General features: G+C 40.7%; 1 protein-coding gene across 2 annotated transcripts in view; it reads left to right on the top strand.

Moving 5' to 3' along the window:
* rai14 (retinoic acid induced 14) overlaps positions 1-5050 on the top strand; it is a 40880-nt gene extending 35830 nt beyond the window's left edge. For both annotated transcript variants that reach the window (XM_034123576.1, XM_034123575.1), the window contains 6 exons: positions 144-613; positions 970-1138; positions 1244-1411; positions 2706-2876; positions 2984-3049; positions 3411-5050. In XM_034123576.1, the coding sequence (XP_033979467.1) occupies positions 144-613; positions 970-1138; positions 1244-1411; positions 2706-2876; positions 2984-3049; positions 3411-3497 (1131 nt within the window). In that variant the 3' untranslated portion in view covers positions 3498-5050. The remainder of the gene's footprint in view (positions 1-143; positions 614-969; positions 1139-1243; positions 1412-2705; positions 2877-2983; positions 3050-3410) is intronic.
* The last annotated feature ends 14356 nt before the right edge of the window (positions 5051-19406 follow it).

The following is a 19406-nucleotide window of genomic DNA, read 5'->3' as shown; positions in this document are numbered from 1 at the left end:
GTTTCTGCTGCATTGAAAACTAAACTAAATGTGTGAAACGGCTTCAACTTTGACTTCTATCCCACTTATGTTACGTCCGTTACTTCTTGGATGAATTGACAGCTTTTCCTCTTGCATTGACCCCGTCTCCTTTGTGGCTGTAGGAGGCTCTGAGGGGCACAGTGCCAGTTGAAGCTGCAGCTAAAGACTTTGAAGAGATGAAGGCTGAGCTGAGCGAGGTGAATGCCGGGTTGCAGCGCCGCCTGCTGGAGCTCTCACACTCCTACAGCGACACCAAGAGCCAGCTGAGTGCTGCTCAGAAACAGCTGGCCGAGGGCAGCGCCCCCTCATCCCCCTCCTCAGAACAGCAGCAGGTCACGGTGCTGATCAGCAAGGTGGAGGAGCTACAGACGCTGCTAGCTGAGACGGAGAAGAAGCACTTATCTGCTGGAGAAGAGATTTCTCTGCTGAGGCAGGAGGCCGAGGCTCAGGCTCAGAGCTCTGTGGACCTCGCTGACCACACACAGGTGATGTCATCTCTGGGAAACGCCATCAAAGAGTTGGAAAGCCAGTCAGAGGCCCTGAAGGAGCAGCTGCAACAGAAAATCCTGCAGGTGGAGGATCTTCAGAAAAGGTGAGGAAAAGTATGATGTCACAAGTAAGTGACAGATGTGTCTTATCCTGCTGTTAGTAGTGACTTCAGCTGGATGCTGAGGTAGAGTTGGGGCTCATGAAATGGTATTAACGCAATTACAAAAGCAGTGCAGGAATGTAGAATGTGTACATTTACCTAGATGCTTTTCTAAAAAAATGTTTTAGACTTTTACTAGAGTATTTACATTTCATGTTTCTCATATTGAAGTGATAAGCTGATAACGTTGAGCCTGCAAGAAGTCTAACGGTCACTGACCAAACTAATTAGACAGCTTTAAAGTGATCTTGTAGTGGAAGTTCTCACAACATGGTTCTTGTGCGTCTTTCAATAAAAAGGCTGTCGGCAGCCAAAGATGGCACCCAAGAGGATTCAGCCTCCCGCATGGAGCAGGAGAGCAGGCGAGAGCAGCTGGAGGGCGAGGTGAAGCACCTGACGCAGCTCCTCCAGGGGGCCCTCAGGAAGCAGGACGAGATGGCTCTGGAGGCGGTTGATGCATGGCAGATGGTGAGAAGAAAGAGATCAGATACAAAACAACTTTTGATGTTGACTGTTTATTGTCTTCATACGTATGTATGTCTTAAGACTGACCTAACTCGATGTATCCATCAGGCCCGGGACAACCGAGCAGAGCTGGAGGCCCTGCAGGAGCTGCTGATGTCCAGGGAGAAGGAGAACCAGGTGCTGACCAGCAGGCTGGCTGAGGCCCAGGATGCAGTGTGTCAGCTCAAACAGCTGGTGGAGAACCACGTGGCCTCGGAGAGAGAGAAGAACAAGAGGGTGAGGAATAATCCTGTAGACAATGTGGGAATACCCCATCTCCTCGAGCAGTACTCTGGCCGTTTCTCAATGTCGAGTATACCTGCTGCAGAGCCACTATTTCAAGTATACTACGCCATTGAGTGGCGCCGAATGCTGGGCATTTAACATGCATTTAAACAGTCCTTCGGCGCCACTCGATGGCGTAGTATACTTGAAATAGGGGCTCTGCAGCTGGTTTACTTGACATTGAGAAACGGCCTCTGTCTGACCAACACTTCTTTAGAAATGTGATTCTGCAACTGGTCGTGTTTTATGGCATGAGTCCACTTTAGCTTGAGACTGTCTAATCAGGGCTTTGTTGTATTTTAAAACATTTTTATTTGTTTTAACAATATCTCTTTAAAAATATGTAATAGCCAGCAATTTTCTATAAAATAATGTCTCATTATTTCTCAAGACTCGTACAAAAATATTCCCTCTCTGGCCTCAGCTTATGTAGCTCACATGTAAGGGATAATGTGCAGCGAGGCGGCCATTATGGGTAAAAGAACACCCGACAGGCAGATCTGCATGAAGGGTGTTCTTTTACCCATAATGACCGCCTCGCTGCACATTATCCCGCTTATCACATGGCCACATTCTCAACAAAGTAACGATATGACTCCCAATATTAATGGAAATGCTTTTATAGATTTAGAAAATGTTTTTATTGATTTAAAAAATAGTAGGCTGTTATCTATTTTAAATGACATGCATCCGGTAAGAAAAATAGTCCGTTGTTACTGTTTGAACTACGTAGCAACGGCAGGAAGTGCTTCAATAGCGTTTTTGCTGACCTTTTTGATTACAGATTTGAAGACATCGTTGCTTGCTTTAGAAGTAGCACAATTCATTATGTCAAACCTTGGAAAGTATCTAGATATCCCTGACCTAATGCCAAAGTAACTGGCAACTGAATATGTTTTGATGTCTATGTCTGGACGGTTGTGTAAAAAGGAGGGTTTCTGCCCCGTTACTTCTCCGCTGTTTTCTTGTCCCAGTTTGAAAAGGGACTGCATGCAGTTTGAAAAGCAAACTGCATGCAGTTTGCTTTTCGGACTTCTTTGTGCAGATGTGAGCGTCCTTAACAACGGTCAATAAGTCCTTGACAGCGGTCTGTCTGTTCTGGATTAACAACGTGTCACGTGTTCTGAATTGACCAATCAGAATCGAGTATTCAACTAAGCCATGTAATAAGGAGGCATAAGTAATTAATTGAGACTGTTTTATAAAGATTCCAGAAAAACTAACCTGTCATTTTTCCCCCTCTCAGATAGATGACCTGTCCCGGGAGGTGGGGAAGCTGAAGGACGCCCTGAACAGCCTATCACAGCTCTCCTACAGCGCTGGCTCTCCAGCCAAGAGGCAGCAGCAACAGCAGCAGATCAACCTGCAGCTGGAGACCATGCAGCAGCAAATCAAACAGCTACAGTACCAGCTGACTGTAAGATATGATCTACACTTTTTCTTAGTTTCAAACCTCCTATTCTATTAACAATACTTAAATGTGAAAGTGAAAACATGTGTATTTACCTTATTTTATCTTTGTAGGAGTCAAAGAAGCAGCACCAGGAGATAGTGTCCGTCTACAGGATGCACCTGCTCTATGCTGTCCAGGTAAATCCATCTATTAGTTTGCTTAAAGCTACGTTTTCATCTCAATGTGCTAAACATTTTTTATATATAAATAATACTAAATATAATACTCAGGATACAGCATTGTCCCACCCACTTGAACCTGTGATCTTCTAGTGAGCTTGCTTGACCAATGAGCACCAAGCAAACCACTACTGGAAGCTAATGTCACAAATAGTAGGCTTAAAAATAAATATTATTAGTACATTTGTATGGATGAACATGCAAAACAACTTTGCAGTATTCAACAGTTGGTAATAGCCTTAGATATCATTTTGTAATTGGGTAACTGTAATCTAATCTATTTTGGTTTGTTAACTGAACCGCTGCTGTGTGTCTTCAGGGTCAGATGGACGAGGATGTCCAGAAAGCCTTGAAACAGATCCTGATGATGTGCAAGATGCCAAGCCCAGCCAAGGAGACCTGCTAAGATCCCCCCCCCCCCCCCCCCCGGTTTCCCACAAGCATGAACTGCTGCTGTCAGCACATTTCCTCCCGTCTGAATTCACACGGTGCTTAGGCCAACACATGGTGCCTCTGAATAAACCTGGAGTATTAGTTAATGAGGAGTAGGTTTACAGTCGTGTTCATTGCCTTTGCTAATGTCAGTCGGACAGATAGAGACCTTATGATGGGAGACGTTTTTGGGAAAGCCCAGCCCAGCACAGATACTTTGCATCATGGTGGTTCCCGACACATTTAAAGCCTCAGTATGTGCAGTAACATTAAATCACATGCAGCCGTGTGTGTGTATTTTGACAGGAACATACATGTCATTTTCTGTTACAATGTGCGCTTAGAGAAAAATAAACAGTTGGCGCTGCTGTTGCTAGTATCTATTTTATGATACAACAGTGTTAGTATTATTTTACTTGTCTAAAGGTGTCATGGTTGTCAACATTTTCCTGATACAAACTAAATTATTTGTGCCCTCTTAACAATGCATGTGATTTTGCTTAACACCAGCTCAGAAAAGAATTGATATTTGGTCGCACTTCTATGAAGAAAAGCATGATACTGTTTGTATGGCTCTCTTCCTATTAGCACAAAAAATATATAAAAAGTGTATTTTACTGCATTGTATTACCATGCCATATTTTCTAAGATACTGTACTTTACTGAAGAGGTTTGATAGCTGTATTTTTGATGGCCTTGTTTTGAATTAGTTTATATTCCTGTTATTATTCATAGGAGAGTTTACTGAAGTTAAAAACGGCAACACCCAACAGTAAGAGATCCATATGTTTGTCTGTTTCACAAAGAGGATAGTTAGTTGGTAAAATGTTAAGTACTTACAATTTCTCTCGTCTTTTTTTAATTTTTCACGTTGGTCTTTTGTTTAGCAAATCCTTACTTGAAAAACATGCAAAATGAGTTGGATAAAAGAAAGTGTTCTGCTGTCACATGCCTGCAATCAGACAGTCTCCTCCTGAGGAGTACTGTCTATTAGTCATTCTAACAGTCACACATGCCAATTTCACCAGCTGTACTTCCTTCATTAATTTATTTACATGTATGTCAAGGTTCTGTCTTTGTATTTGTGATACTCCCATCTCATTCAGTGTTTCATTGTAGGTACAGATTTACACTGTACAGAATATATAACTGATAACACCACACTCCTTTGCCTTAGTACTGTACTTAGAGCCATCTGCACTTAGGAATCATCTCTCTTGAGATTATTAAGAACAAACCCAACGCTGTTTACGGCTGACTGAAGCTTTCTCCCACTTGTGTTTTACATGATTTACAGCTGACTGAGGTTTGTTAGACCCTGAGGAGAGCTTTTGGCTTTGTCAAGGTTTTTAAAATATCATAAACCACCTTTCTCTAGGCCTTGACTGAAATGTGTTGTGAGAAGAAAGGGAAAAGAAAGAAATGACTCTTCTGTTAGTTGTTTCATCACTAACAGTTTTGAAGAGATATGAAATAAATGCTTGTTTGCCAACTGCTTTGTTGCCCACATAAACATTTTCAAGATACTGTTCTATCCTTTGTCTGTTTTTATTTGTTTGGCGTAAAAATGATGTGATTATTGAAGTAAGTAATACAGTAACATCTTATTTTGTGAAGCTTTGAGACAAAGATAGCCAATTTAATCTCATAAAAACCAGGCAACAGTTACTTTTTTTTGTGAGTTGACACTTAAATGTGCACAGATCCATGCCACACTCGAGGATCGCAGGAACCAGTTCTTAACTGTGAAACAGAGGATTCAGAGCGTTAGGACAGATGATGTTAATGAACCTTTGCAAATAAAGACAGAGGCTGTTCCTCTGTCAGCCGCAATGTAAAGCCAGAAATCAAAGAGTCAAATCAGATTTACCTAAATATACCTGTGCCAAGTGTTAGGTGAAGCAGAAGAGCAGTACAAACTAAAGAGGGATATGACCACTAGATGGCAGCATTTGCCAAAACTCGTCGAAAATACACACACACACGCTTCTTGTGCTTATGTCCCCCCACACCTTCCAGACAAAACAATTGACTAAGTTACGGGAACCTCTCACTTTCTCGCAATGTATACACACACTTACACTTCTTGTGCTTATGTCCCCCCACACCTTCCAGACAAAACAATTGACTAAGTTACGGGAACCTCTCACTTTCTCGCAATGTATACACACACACTTCTTGTGCTTATGTCCCCCCACACCTTCCAGACAAAAACAATTGACGCTAAGTTACGGGAACCTCTCACTTTCTCGCAATACACACACACAAAAGTGACCGAGTGACTTTGTTTTTGATCATAAATATTGTGTTTTTCATTCAATTGCCTCAAGACCTTATGTTATCCTCCACACTAGGCCTCTGAACATATACAATTGATGATCACCACTTGCATTGCATTTTTTGTGATTTATTCAACAGTGAAACACCCATGATGATTTCGGTCAGAATTGACCTCCATAGGAAATTAATGAGTATGAGTGTATTATGATCATCCTGCAGATGACACACACACACACACACACACACACACACACACACACACACACACACACACACACACACACACACACACACACTTGTGCTTATGTCCCCCACACCTTCCAGACAAAACAATTGACTCTAAGTTACGGGAACCTCTCACTTTCTCGCAATACACACACACAAAAGTGACCGAGTGACTTTGTTTTTGATCATAAATATTGTGTTTTTCATCCAATTGCCTCAAGACCTTATGCACACACACACACTCTCTCTCACACATATTTATTGTGCTTATGTCCCCCCACACCTTCCAAACAAAACAATTTACTCTAAGTTACGGGAACCTCTCACTTTCTCGACACACACACACACACACACACACACACACACACACACACACACACACACACACACACACACACACACACACACACACACACACACACACACACACACACACACTTCTTGTGCTTATGTCCCCCACACCTTCCAGACAAAACAATTGACTGTAAGTTACGGGAACCTCTCACTTTCTCGCAATACACACACACAAAAGTGACCGAGTAACTTTGTTTTTGATCATAAATATTGTGTTTTTGATCATAAATATTGTGTTTTTCATCCAATTGCCTCAAGACCTTATGCACACACACACACTCTCTCTCACACATATTTATTGTGCTTATGTCACCCCACACCTTCCAAACAAAACAATTTACTCTAAGTTACGGGAACCTCTCACTTTCTACACACACACACACACACACACACACACACACACACACACACACACACACACACACACACACACACACACACACACACACACACACACACACACACACACACACACACACACACACACACACACACTTGCTTGTATCAAATCAATACATCCCATTCATCATTGGAACGGGAATAATCTCAGCTACAATACTAACTAAAGCATTTCCATCTCCAGTAAACACAGCCTACATGGCAAGCATTTTTATAATATACAGTAATGTACAGTAAGCACTATCTTTGAACTTACTGCAAAATGATAACATGAAATGTCATTATGTCTGTCACCCCTTGATTCTACTTGCTTTGACTGTTCAAATGAGATGTCAACCATCAAAATTAGATAAGGGGTTCCAGAGATATCACTGTGCAAAACACACCGGTCAATTTTGACCGAAAATAGTATGGGAAGGGGGGTATGACCTAACGCAAGAGAAGGGTTAATAGGTCATAGTATAGTATGTCGAGAAAAGTCATAGAATAGTATGTTGAACATTTGAGAAAAAAGTCACAGTGTATGGCGAAAATATAATAAAAATTCTAATTATAGTTTGTCGACAAATCTATGAAAAATTCATAGTATAGAATAAATCTAAATATAATGTGTTGACAACTTGAAGAAAAAATGTATCGGATAGTATGTTGAAAACATTTTTAAAGATAATAAGCCGAAAATGTTAAGAACAAATACATTTTATAGTTTGTAGAACATAACATTTAGAAAAATTCAAAATACAGTATGTCTACATTTTCATTAAAAAAAGTCTTGGTGCAGTCTGTCGATAAATTCATCAAAGATTCTAAGTGTTGTATGTCGAAAGATTCATGAAAAAGCTCATTCCTTGAAAGAGAAGCCTCAGATTGGGGAGGTTGGGAGGGGTTAAGGCGAGATAGGAAGGGTTTATTTCAAGCTTGTTGTGCAAATAAGTTATTAGGGCTTTTTTTGATCAATTAAGACTTGGTCGAAAATATGAAAAAGAAAATATATAGAGTATGTAGAAAATTCCAGGTACACAAAATGTTGTAATATAGTATGTTAAACATGTAATTAAAACATTTGTTGTACTGTATATCAAAAATGTCATTAATAATATCAAAGTGCAGTATTCTGAAATGTTCAAAAAAGTCATACTAGTATATCGAAAACCCCCCAGTGGGCTGCCCTCAGCGCCAGGATTTTGCGGCTGTGTTGTTTACCTGCTTTGTAGTTGTCTGCTTTATGCTGGGTTGATACCTCATATTGAACACATGTGTTAATGATAATTGTTATGACTGAATTGTTTAGAGAACAAAGATGGTCTATTCTCTTCATCTAGCCTCTCAATGTTGATCTCCACGTGCAACAGTTGGTGCATTTAACTTTGAAATGTAGGTTTTCTTGTTGAATTTTTCTGAAATGTATGGCACTTAAAAGTAATTGAAAGGATTAGATATTTGAAAAGGTGTGTATATTTTAATATTGTAATATCATAAGATGCTAATGCACCCCCACTGTCGATACATAGCCCACCCACATGAAAGAGCCAGTTTAATCCAGGGTTAGGCCCACCTTCCTCCATGTCAACGCTCAGTCCCCTCCCTCAATGTCCACTCAGCTTTGTTTTCAGAAGTCCTGCCAGCCGACTGGGTCATTTATCTGAGTTCTGTTTCCTGCCCTGTGTTCCAGCCGCTGGGCAAACACTCATATAAACACACATATACACGCAATCAACTACACATTCATACACACACACACACACACACACACACACACACACACACACACACACACACACACACACACACACACACACACACACACACACACACACACACACACACACACACACACACACACACACACACACACACACACACACACACACACACACACACACACACACACACACACACACACACACACACACACACACACACACACACACACACACACACACACACACCTCTGCCTTTACACAACAACATCCTGTCAATCTTGCTTTCCCACATGTTGGGCCCTCAGGCCTTAGTAGAGATCTGGTGTGTGATCCTAATCCAGTTGAGGCTTTATCTGTCAAGCAGAGCAGACTGAGTGAGTAGCAGGATGAACTCACACGGAAATATTCAGCGTTATTTGACGAGGAAATATGGATCTGTTTTATAGTCATTTCTGTTGCTTATTAAAGGAAGATATTGAAATGTCAGTTTGAATTTAAGTGTCCAATCTATTCGGTCACTGACACACAAAAAGGACAACGACAGATTTGATTCAGGTATTAGGATGATTCTGGGTAGAGATACATTAGTAAGAAGAGTGAAGAGTTTTAAACAATGTTAAGAAGTCGTGACAGAAGGTCAAAGCCCAGGAGAGGAAGAGTGCGGATGAAGGAGCCATTCGGGGAGGAAATGAGAAGAGGTTGTGGCCAAGAGGAAAATCATAGAGAAGCAAGAGAAGGAGAGAGGGACACGTGTATACAGTATGCTGAATCACAAGAGGGGTGATTAATCTGCCTCTAAGAGACTCCTGTGAACCCATCCAATCTGCTAGGAGCATGAGAGGTACAGGCTTAAGTGGAGGAAGAGGATGTTGATGATGAAGAGGTTACTTTTCTAGTTTCATGAAAACCATGACTCACTACTAGCACGGCAGCAATAAAGTAGAGCACTTCAAGCTGCCAAGTCACCACTTTGGGAACGTTTTCTACATTTTATGTCCGTGTTTTCGCTAACTATTTGTTTACACTGTGTATTTCATACTAATCAAGGTTTGTGGGCTTAGTAAATATTTCTGAATGGCTTCTCTCTAATCTGCGTCATCGGCCGTATGCTTGGTCTCGTTGAGCAGGCCTACGCTATCTGCTCAACAATCTGCCAGTATGTGTTGTTTGTGCTGTTACTTAATAAAGTGTTATTCCCCATTTTATAATACATCTGGACTGGGAATGTATTATATATCTGACACATTTGCAGAAAATGGTTATCAACATGCACTGTAAATGTGTGTGTTAAAGGTTGTGAGACCCAGCTAAAGGTCTGAAGTTCCCGTGCCTGGTGGTGACATGTTCAACGTGTCTGTGCTGCAGCTGAACTCTGCCCTGCCTCTGATCAGACTGTGGTTACTTGTACCCACAATCAAAATGTTAATATCAAAAAGACTGTTAAAGAGCATCAATCTGCTGTGGTTTCCTTCACCATGGGGATTATACAGTTTGTCATCTGGGCATAAAGATCATGTCATGCTCATGCATGTCTGTGATTTTAATGACATTTTCCTGTGGTGGGACAGGCAGTCCTTAATAATGAATTATTATGTGAACATTTGCACAACATATTATTTGACACATTTGGTTCATTATAAAACAGTCCCATGTGTCATTGTGCTTGTTCACATATGGCCATGTAGAGAAGCTCATAGCACTTTCATTATTACTACTAATCTGCTGAATGATCCACTCACTACTTGAGACCACATTTTAATTAACAAAAGAATGTCAAGTATAAAGACTGCTGCAAGCATATCAAAAAAGTGGAGACTTCATCAAACAATGGGAATATACCGTAACTCAGGGGTGTCCACATTTTTTTTACTGAGGGCCACATACGAAGGGCTTGGCCCCTCACTATAGGTATATTGCCTCATAAATAAAGTTAGCAAAATCAATCAATCGAAATAAATTCTTCTGGATAATTGAATATGCGTAAAGAAAAAAAACAGCCTACAGTACAGCTGTCCATTGGGTTTCATTATTTTGTTCTTTAAAACAGAAGCCTCAGATTGGGGAGGGGGGTTGGGGGTTAAGGCAAAAATAGGAAGGGTTTATTTCAAGCTTTTTGTGCAAATAAGTTATTAGGGCTTTATTTTTATCAGCTAAGATTTGTTAGAAAATATTTTCAACTTGAATTGGCTGAATTCATTTGAAGATTGGGCTTATTAACACATGGATACTATGTCATATTTTTGTATATATTTAAGAAGTACATTATAAAGACACGCACAAGTTTCAGGTGTGGGCCATTGTACTTTTAGAATTAGCAGCGGGCCAATTAAAAAAGGGACAACGTAGTTCGGACACCCCTTCCGTAACTGAATATCTGAAGTCTGCCTTCATGGGGCAGTGTTGAACTATCTACAGACTAATATGCACTATCCATGGTCCCATTGTCTACAGTACATACACTAACCTATGTGAGATTGCATCTACAAATGATTATTTCTTTGTTCACTATCTGTTGAACTACAGTTATATTGTGACATGTAGTTGTGCCTAAGTGGGTCTTTTGGCATCCAGGCTGGGGGGGGTTAGTATCTCAATAATCTCTTCCATGGTAACTACTTGCGTTGTTGTGCAGTCATGTTGTAATCAGGGAACTTTTCAGTGTCACTGATCCAAGGCTCTCTCCACAAAAACATTGTTTGTTTACATATTTATTAATGGGAGGTCTTTCAACGGGAAATAAAACGCTGACGCTCACTTTTCCAATATTCTTTCCTGGCAACACATTTTCGCCAACTGTCATCACATCACAGCCTTCACCTAATCTCTCATTTCACATATCTCTTCTTTTCCGTATCTTTTTCCTTCCTCCTTACCCTTCTCCTCCTCTCCCTCTTTCTATTCATTTCTTCTGTCTGTTGTACTATGGTTTGTCAACATTGTTTACACGCTTACGCTCTATCTAATATGACTGTGTGTAATTATCTGGTGTGTTCAACATGTTGTTGCTGTGTTCAGCCATCAGGCCACCGAGCCGTCAAAGGCTCTCAGTTTGTGTAACGCAGGCTGGCCTTGAAACAAGACCCCGCAGTAGACGAGTGGAGGGGCGTAAGAGACGCATGCAGCTTAATTGCTGCAAGATGTAACCTCGCCTCCAGCCTACTGTGGCCCACAAACACACTCACACACATTCATGCGCATGAAAGCACGAGTATACACGCATACAAAAAAGAAAAAGGCATGCAAACACACAATCAAACATGTGTACACTTAGTATATGCAGGAAAGAAAAAAGCAACTGCTCTGAGCGGGTTACAAAATAGCTAAATGTGTTGCTAGGCATCGGGGAAAAGGTAACAATCTTAATAGACACATTTTGTGTTTGTTTACTGGTTAAAAACAAGGTTCTACTGCATAACTATCCTTGGATTCAAAAGTCCTTCTCTCTGAAAACCAAATGGAATAAAACCAAATGAGTAAAATCTATGAGTCTCGTTTCCTGAAGGCATCTTAAGGCGGTCGATGAAAGATGATATTGATTCAAATATGCCTTTAAGTAATCTGCATTTGGCTCTTAATAGAATCCCATGAAGAAATACTGAGCAGAAATGATGAGAGCGATGAGAGAGACAGGAGAGGAACTCTGGCCTGATTTGATCTTTTGTACGAGGATCTGCAGTCACAAAGGGAATTGAATTACAACATTATGATATCATATTTCTTGAATTGCTAAATCCATTTAATGTTTGGGGGAAATGTAATGTAGTCAGAAACAATAAGAATCTGTGACCGTGCTCAGCTGCATAGAGAATCAATTGGATAAGTTGGAATAGGTGAGTGTAACAGTATACACTGGAACATCTCCTCTGGGAAAACAAACATTTTATGATTCAAATATAACATAAACAAAAGATCACAAAATAATGCACTAAATTCAGTCTCATCTTGATTGTCGCTCCGGGCGGCGCACCAGGATGACATCACAGATTACAGCTTGGCTCTCTGGTTTCTCGTATATTCAGTTCCCCTAAAAAAGAGATTTGACGGTGCTGCAACGTGATGATAGGAGATGTGATTTCTGAAATTGAGTGGTATTCCCCTGACATCTGCCGCACCATCTCGCTGGTGCGTTCACTGACATCATGGAGCTGCTGGCGGCAGTAACCCAGGTCACTGAGATACTGTTACACTCCGACTGTGGAAGACCACAGAGAGGTTCACCGGCACAGAAACACTGAGCCGTGTGCAGTGAATATCAGCGAGAGCCATGCTTATGATCAGATAATTACAGATTGGGAGTGTGTCCGTCTGTCTGTGTGGATTTACAACACAGTCTCATGGCATTTCGTGTTATAGTCACGAAATGAATCTATTGATTCGTGTTCACCAACACGATTTCGCCATTTTTTTCGTGTCACACAGAACGATTTTAAAAGCAATGTAAATAATAACAAATTAGAAGGAGAAAGACATTTAAAAAAATACAGATTTCAGTATTCTGACACAGAACGATTTTAGAAGCAATGTATTTATATTGGTAGGATGTTTCGTGCCTGCACCAAATAATAACAAATTAGAAGGAAAAAAAGATGACATAAAATACAGATTTCAGTATTCTGAGGCTCTGAGCCATTTCTTTTCCTCACTGACGGCAAAATAACTCAGACATTATACAATTTAAAATAAAAGGGATAGGGTTAGGCTTAGGGTAAGATATTGAGTAAGAACATGTTTTTATGAACCACACAGCTTCTGGTCTTCCAAGACCCGACTTGACAAAAAGACGTGTTGCAGGCACGAAACATACTACCAATAGAAATACATTGCATTTCAAATCGTTCTGTGTGACACGAAAAAAATGTGAAAATCGTGTTGGTGAACACGAATCAATAGATTAAATTAATTTCGTGACTAATAACACGAAATGCCGTGAGACTGGGTTGGGATTTAGGACAGAAGGACAAGTGTGTACATCACTCCACTTATTCCAAAACAGGATTCAGAGCATCATTTTCATCACAGAGTAACATATTTCCATCTCAAAAGTCCCAATTCTTCCCGTATGTTGTGAAGTGCTCTTTTCCTCTGTCTAGATGTGGGATATTTGGATGCAATCCCTGATCTGAGAGACTTTTGGCTACAGATCCGAACCCCAGAGATGTTTATTTCTGCATCTGATTTAGCCCAGAATGATTGCAGCAATACTGTCTGGAGGTGGGGTAATAACAGTGCGCAGAACAAGGCCTTTGATCAGGCCATTCTCTCCTTTGTGTTTTACATTATGGCATCTTACAAATATGTTGAAAGTGTGTCCCAGGGCACCTACACTTTGTAAACCAATCATATAACACAATCTAATTATATGATTACATGTGCATTGTTAAAAGTATGTGGATGTAAACATTTGGCAGGGAGACATGAAACTGAAGAATGTGGAGGGGGAAGGTTTGGTACAGAATATCGATGCTAGATCATTTGAAAAAGAGGGCAGGAAATAGATCTTTATTTAGCTGGATAATAGCGCTCACATTATCTTTCCCAGGAGTCCTTCGTATTCCAAACAGACTTTTCATATATCACTGGAGCGTATACCTGCGCACTGAAATAGTGGAGACCCCGTGATTTAATTACCTCTTCTGCTCCCACTCTAGGCCAGGCTTCCCAGCTTCATTCCCTCGGCCTCCCCACATCAGGATCTGATGAGTCTAACTGGAAACACGTGGTCCACGCTGGCTCCCCCGACAGATGGGACAATATCATATTATTAATGACAGAAAGAGAGAGACAGAGGGGGGGGGAGAGAGAGAGAGCAGTGGGGAAGGAAAATCCTCTGTCCTCAAAGGCTTGCTGGTCTTAAATAGCTCAACACTGAGCTGCCGTCGCTTCTGAGGAAGTTATTATAGGAAGGCAGCACGTCTGTGTTTGCATATGGAATATCCTCTCAATCTAACTCAATACTCAGCAGGCTTAGACCTGTGTCACTGCTCTGAGATCTGCTGAACTCTGGACCCCACTGCACACTCATGAAGGGCTGAAGAAAGTATGTGGACACATCTTTCGAGTTATTGTGGCTCCGAGTCTGTTTTTCAGTTGTAGTTCTTAAAGATAATGTTATTATTACAGCTTACATTGATATTATAAAATAATATCCAACTTGGCTGCAGGTTAGAGAAAGCCTTCTCCTGTTTCCACACGACAACCCCCACTTACAGCTACTGCTTGAACTGAAAAATGGACAGGAAACTAATTACTTACTGAATTTCCAGAACTGTAGAATAACAAGTCGGCATTATATCAAGATCGGACAAACAAGATATCTGCTCGCCGAATTATGAACATGCAGTCACAGCCACTAAAAAACACAGCTCGACTGTAAGTTACTCAACTTTTACCACCCAACATAAGGACTTGACCTCACTCATGCTCTTGTGTATGAAAGGGAGCAACGTTTTCAAATACTTTTAGTCTGCAAGGTATTAGCTTCATTTAATTATCATTTAATGATGTCTACTGCTTAAAGGGAATATTCCTAAGCAGCCTGGCCCTGGACTGCAGAGAAAACATCCTGGTGCTACAGGCTGAGTCACAAAGGCTGGATTTCCCCGCACCAAATTACTCCGGGGGCCTGAGGCCATGTATCCCGCCAGCGCAGGAAACACTCGCATTTACAGAACTTGGAGGTATGGGGGTGAACTGGGGGAGAATGGACATGACCTCTTACCTTTTAAGATGAACTCTTTTGGGTGAAAAATAGTTGTTTCTTTGGAATAAAGCTTGGGTGTCCATATACCTTTGTGCAACAAACACAAGTAATTCCTCTTAAACTGAACTGCACAGGTATTGTGAACATAAGCACACACGCTGAGCAACAATTAGGTCGTGTGATGCTTTAATGGCTTCTTTCCCCCCCAGTCACCACTGATTCACTTTGTATCAAAGTTCCGGAAACTACATAAACTGAGTCAAACTTCCAGAAAACACCTTGTTTCTCTTGTTCATTTGCCTTCTCTCACACAAACACACGTACAGTGCCTCAGCATAAACTCAGGAAGGGGTCTCTGAGTTTACAGCCGAGTGACAAAGAATTTACAGGCCTGCAGATCTAAGTGTGCATGTGAGTGTGTGACAGAGTGTGTGTGAGAAAAAGAAGAAAAAGGTCTGACACTGGTCTAAGACTGCCTTATTAAAAAGGTGAGAAGTGAGTGCAGTGTCTGGAGGAGGGGGTTCATTGTGCTCTTAAAAGAGGACTTCAAAGGGAGGCTGGTGTCAGGGCTGAGGGGCATGGGAGTGAGAGGTGATGAAGAGGAAGAGGAGGAGGAGGAGGAGGAGGAGGAAAAGATAATGTAACTGATGGAGGGGCTCATGGGAATATCTGTGAAAAAGTTGAAGCCAGGGGAAGGTGGGGTCGGGGTGAAGAAAAAGGATGAGGGACAAAGACATTTTTTTCTTCAAGGAATCAAAGAAATAAAGCCCAGTCCGCCATTTTGGTCTAGACTGAAATATCCCAACCACTGTTTGATGGATTTCCCTAACATTTGGTACAGACATTAATTGTGCCCAAAGACTGAATCTTATCGAATTTGACGATGCCTGATTTTTAATCCAGGAACATAAGGGTTTACTTATCCCAGTATTTCCTGGATGAATTGCCCCAAACAGTTTGTATTACATTCAGGGTTCCAAGATGATGTGCCCTCCTAACTTTGGTGAGGTTGAAATGTGTGGTTTACAGTGAAATATCGTAATGACTATTGCCATAGAATTGGGTACAGCCGTTCATGCTCCCTATAATTGTAATACATTATGATCTCTTAAAAGTACCAATCTTTGGTCCAATTCTTATCTTTATGACATAATACCTCCATTCATCAGCCTTGGTTGCACTTTGATTTTAGAGATGATTAGCAAAAGTTTAGACAAGAAAACTAATGTAGTGAACATGCTAAACATCAGCAAGTTATTAAGCTCAAAAACACAAATGTGTTTAAGTACAATGTGGCTGTAGTCTCTTTATCTTTTTTTTGTGTGGGTAATTTGAGTAGATGTGGATAGAAAATAGTGGATAGTATACATGAGTAGCCTGGCAGTATACTCTTAGTCTTAATAAAGTACAACCAATTATCAAAATTATTAAACTTATTCAATCTACTTTATATGACATGACATCAGGCTATATCAAACTATAAACAAACTCTCAAAGATCCTACTAGTCATTCATATTCATCAGCAAATCTAGCTCTGTCAAATGACAAGAAAAGCGTTGCTATTGGTTACAAAGTCAACATAAGTAACCAAAATGTCACATATTCTACCCCTTTCACTGATTTTAACAGTCAGTTACAGCGCCTCTCATTAGCCGTGAGCCCTCGTGCTCACTGACCTGCTGATTAGCGTTACCTATTAGCTTAATGTAGCATACATGATTGGACATTAGCATTGTTCTAATTATCCGCTCTAACAGGCAGCTTTATAGCAGATGTAGGAGTGCAGCGCAGACTAAACACTGCAGAGCCAGAGGAGACAGATTCACATTCTCCGATATCACTGCTGGAAACCTCTCATCTCCATACCAACTTTTATAAAGACCAACCAAAACAGCTGTGTTTTTCAACTAATGCTGCACATTTCTGGTAAACCAAAGAGCCTGAGGAATTACTAAAATACATTTCACTTTTACATCCATTAGCTTGCTCTTTCCAATAATTAATTTATTTTCTCAGAAGTATTTGGCTTCTACCCTAAAAAAGATATCTGATGTTTAAAAAATGTGACATTGCGATATGAAAAATAATAACATTATAATGGCTTCCAAAGAAAAACAAATGCACACCTGCTACCCTGGCTTGGGGAGTAAAGGATTACAAGTAACAGGATCACATCATCAGGATACATACAAAAGTAATTGATGTATTTGTTCTGTAGACTAGGAGGAAGCATGCTGACTCCACAGGCAATTTTAATGGAATTTAAACTGAACTAATTGTGTCTCCACGATTTATGGTTAAAATAACAGATACATTTGATGTCTATGAAAACAAAAACAGTTTAATGCTCAGTTGAACCATCTTGTGCTCTGTTGGAGAGACAAAACATTGACTCAAATATGCTTTAAACTGTCACGGCACAGTGGCAGGTCGCATCAGCGAGGAAAGAGATGTTAAAATCCCGGAGAGCCGAACACGGAGTCGACTTCAAGGCTCTCACAAGACCTGTTCAAAGAATGCTTAATATTTCCAGTTCACATTTCTAATCAGCATTAGAACTTTCCCAGTGATTCATGGTCCATCCATGTTATTTCACCTGACACTGATTACCCTACTCTTGGACAGATGGTTTTGTAGCTTTTGCGCTGAGGGATTTGACCCAACCGCAGCACCAAAAAATGAAAATATAATTTGTAGCTGAATCAACTTGGCCCACGGCGCTTATGTGTCTTTTTCCATCTTTGAGAAACTATTTCAGAGCTGTTTAAACCATTTGTCTTGTGTAATGATATGTTAGCAGGTATGCCATCAAATACCTAGAGACTTTCTTGGAGCACGGAGCATATTATAAAAATAATTGCTGTTCAGATGAATTTAAAATATTCTATATTTGCTATTTTTATGCCACCTGCCTGTTGATCTTCTCTGGTTTAATTGCATGTTTAATGATGTATAACCTCATACGCACAGTTTTAAAAGCAAAACACTGCCCGAACTTATGTGCCTCTATAATGTTGGCCTCCAACTGAGGTATTCCCTCCCAGCAGCCGTCTGACAATAATTACAATGATTCATTTAGCTTTATTACAGAACAGACATCTCTCTTTGTGTGTGTCTTGGCCTGGGGAGACTCAAGTGTCTCTAAGTGACGGCTCTTTAATTACAAGCACAAACAAAGACACCACGTACATATGTTCTGGTTTACTGTAATGAGGGAGACACCAGCAAGAAACTAATGTCGAAGCACAAAGGATTACTGTGAAATACATATCCATTTCTTTCTCTTTTTGGAAATCTTTCCCTCTGCCCCACTGTAAACACCAATCATCGACTGTACATTCAGAAATCCAATCCGCTGATATTGCTTTGATCCTGGCTGTTTCTGTGGCACTGAATCTACATCTACTTACGCTAAGGGATTAGATCAAAAGATATCTGGCCCTAAGATTGACTTCTCATCAGAGCCGTACAGCAGTTTAACCGTATGTTTCTGATCAGTTAAATTAATCACCTTTATTTATCTGGGTAATTTCTCACAGTGACAAAAACTAAACAGAACACCAGCTTTTTCTACCGTGTCATGTTCTCTGTCTCTGTCACTTGCTGGAGCTTTGCTTGTCAAATGTTCGGAGGAGAGAAGGGTTGGATTACAAACCAAACTCAGTCTGCGAGCTAGAGTCAGGTACCGGGCCAAAGGAGCCTGAGAGCGGTATGCACACATGTACAAACTCTTATAGTGCATGAGGGTATGCACATTTATCTGTACGAGTGTGTGTGTGTGTGTGTGTGTGTGTGTGTGTGTGTGTGTGTGTGTGTGTGTGTGTGTGTGTGTGTGTGTGTGTGTGTGTGTGTGTGTGTGTGTGTGTGTGTGTGTGTGTGTGTGTGTGTGTGTGTGTCCAGAAACACCAGGTAGTGTGAGTAATCTATTAGCCTTTGGATGTCTCACATCAGGACGTCAGAGCCTGTTAGTAAATGATTAATCAACATTATTTGGGCTAATGCTGTCTGATAGCATTTTCCTAGAGGCTCTGGAATTTGTCTTCACAGCTGGACTTTTACAATATCTCTCTGCTCTGTAGGGAGTGACAAAAGAACAAAATGCTGCAGTGTTGCAACAGTCGAGAAACTTATTGGCCAGTAGAAATGACCTGGGGCCTCATTTATAAAGGGATATACGCTCAAAAAATGGCGTACGCCAGTTTCTACGCAATGTTTGCGATT

The sequence above is a fragment of the Trematomus bernacchii genome, unplaced genomic scaffold, assembly GCF_902827165.1.
Source record: "Trematomus bernacchii unplaced genomic scaffold, fTreBer1.1, whole genome shotgun sequence".
NCBI classification, from domain to species: Eukaryota; Metazoa; Chordata; class Actinopteri; order Perciformes; family Nototheniidae; genus Trematomus; species Trematomus bernacchii.
Note: the sequence above shows the minus strand (reverse complement) of the source record. Positions and strands in the feature narration are given on the sequence as shown.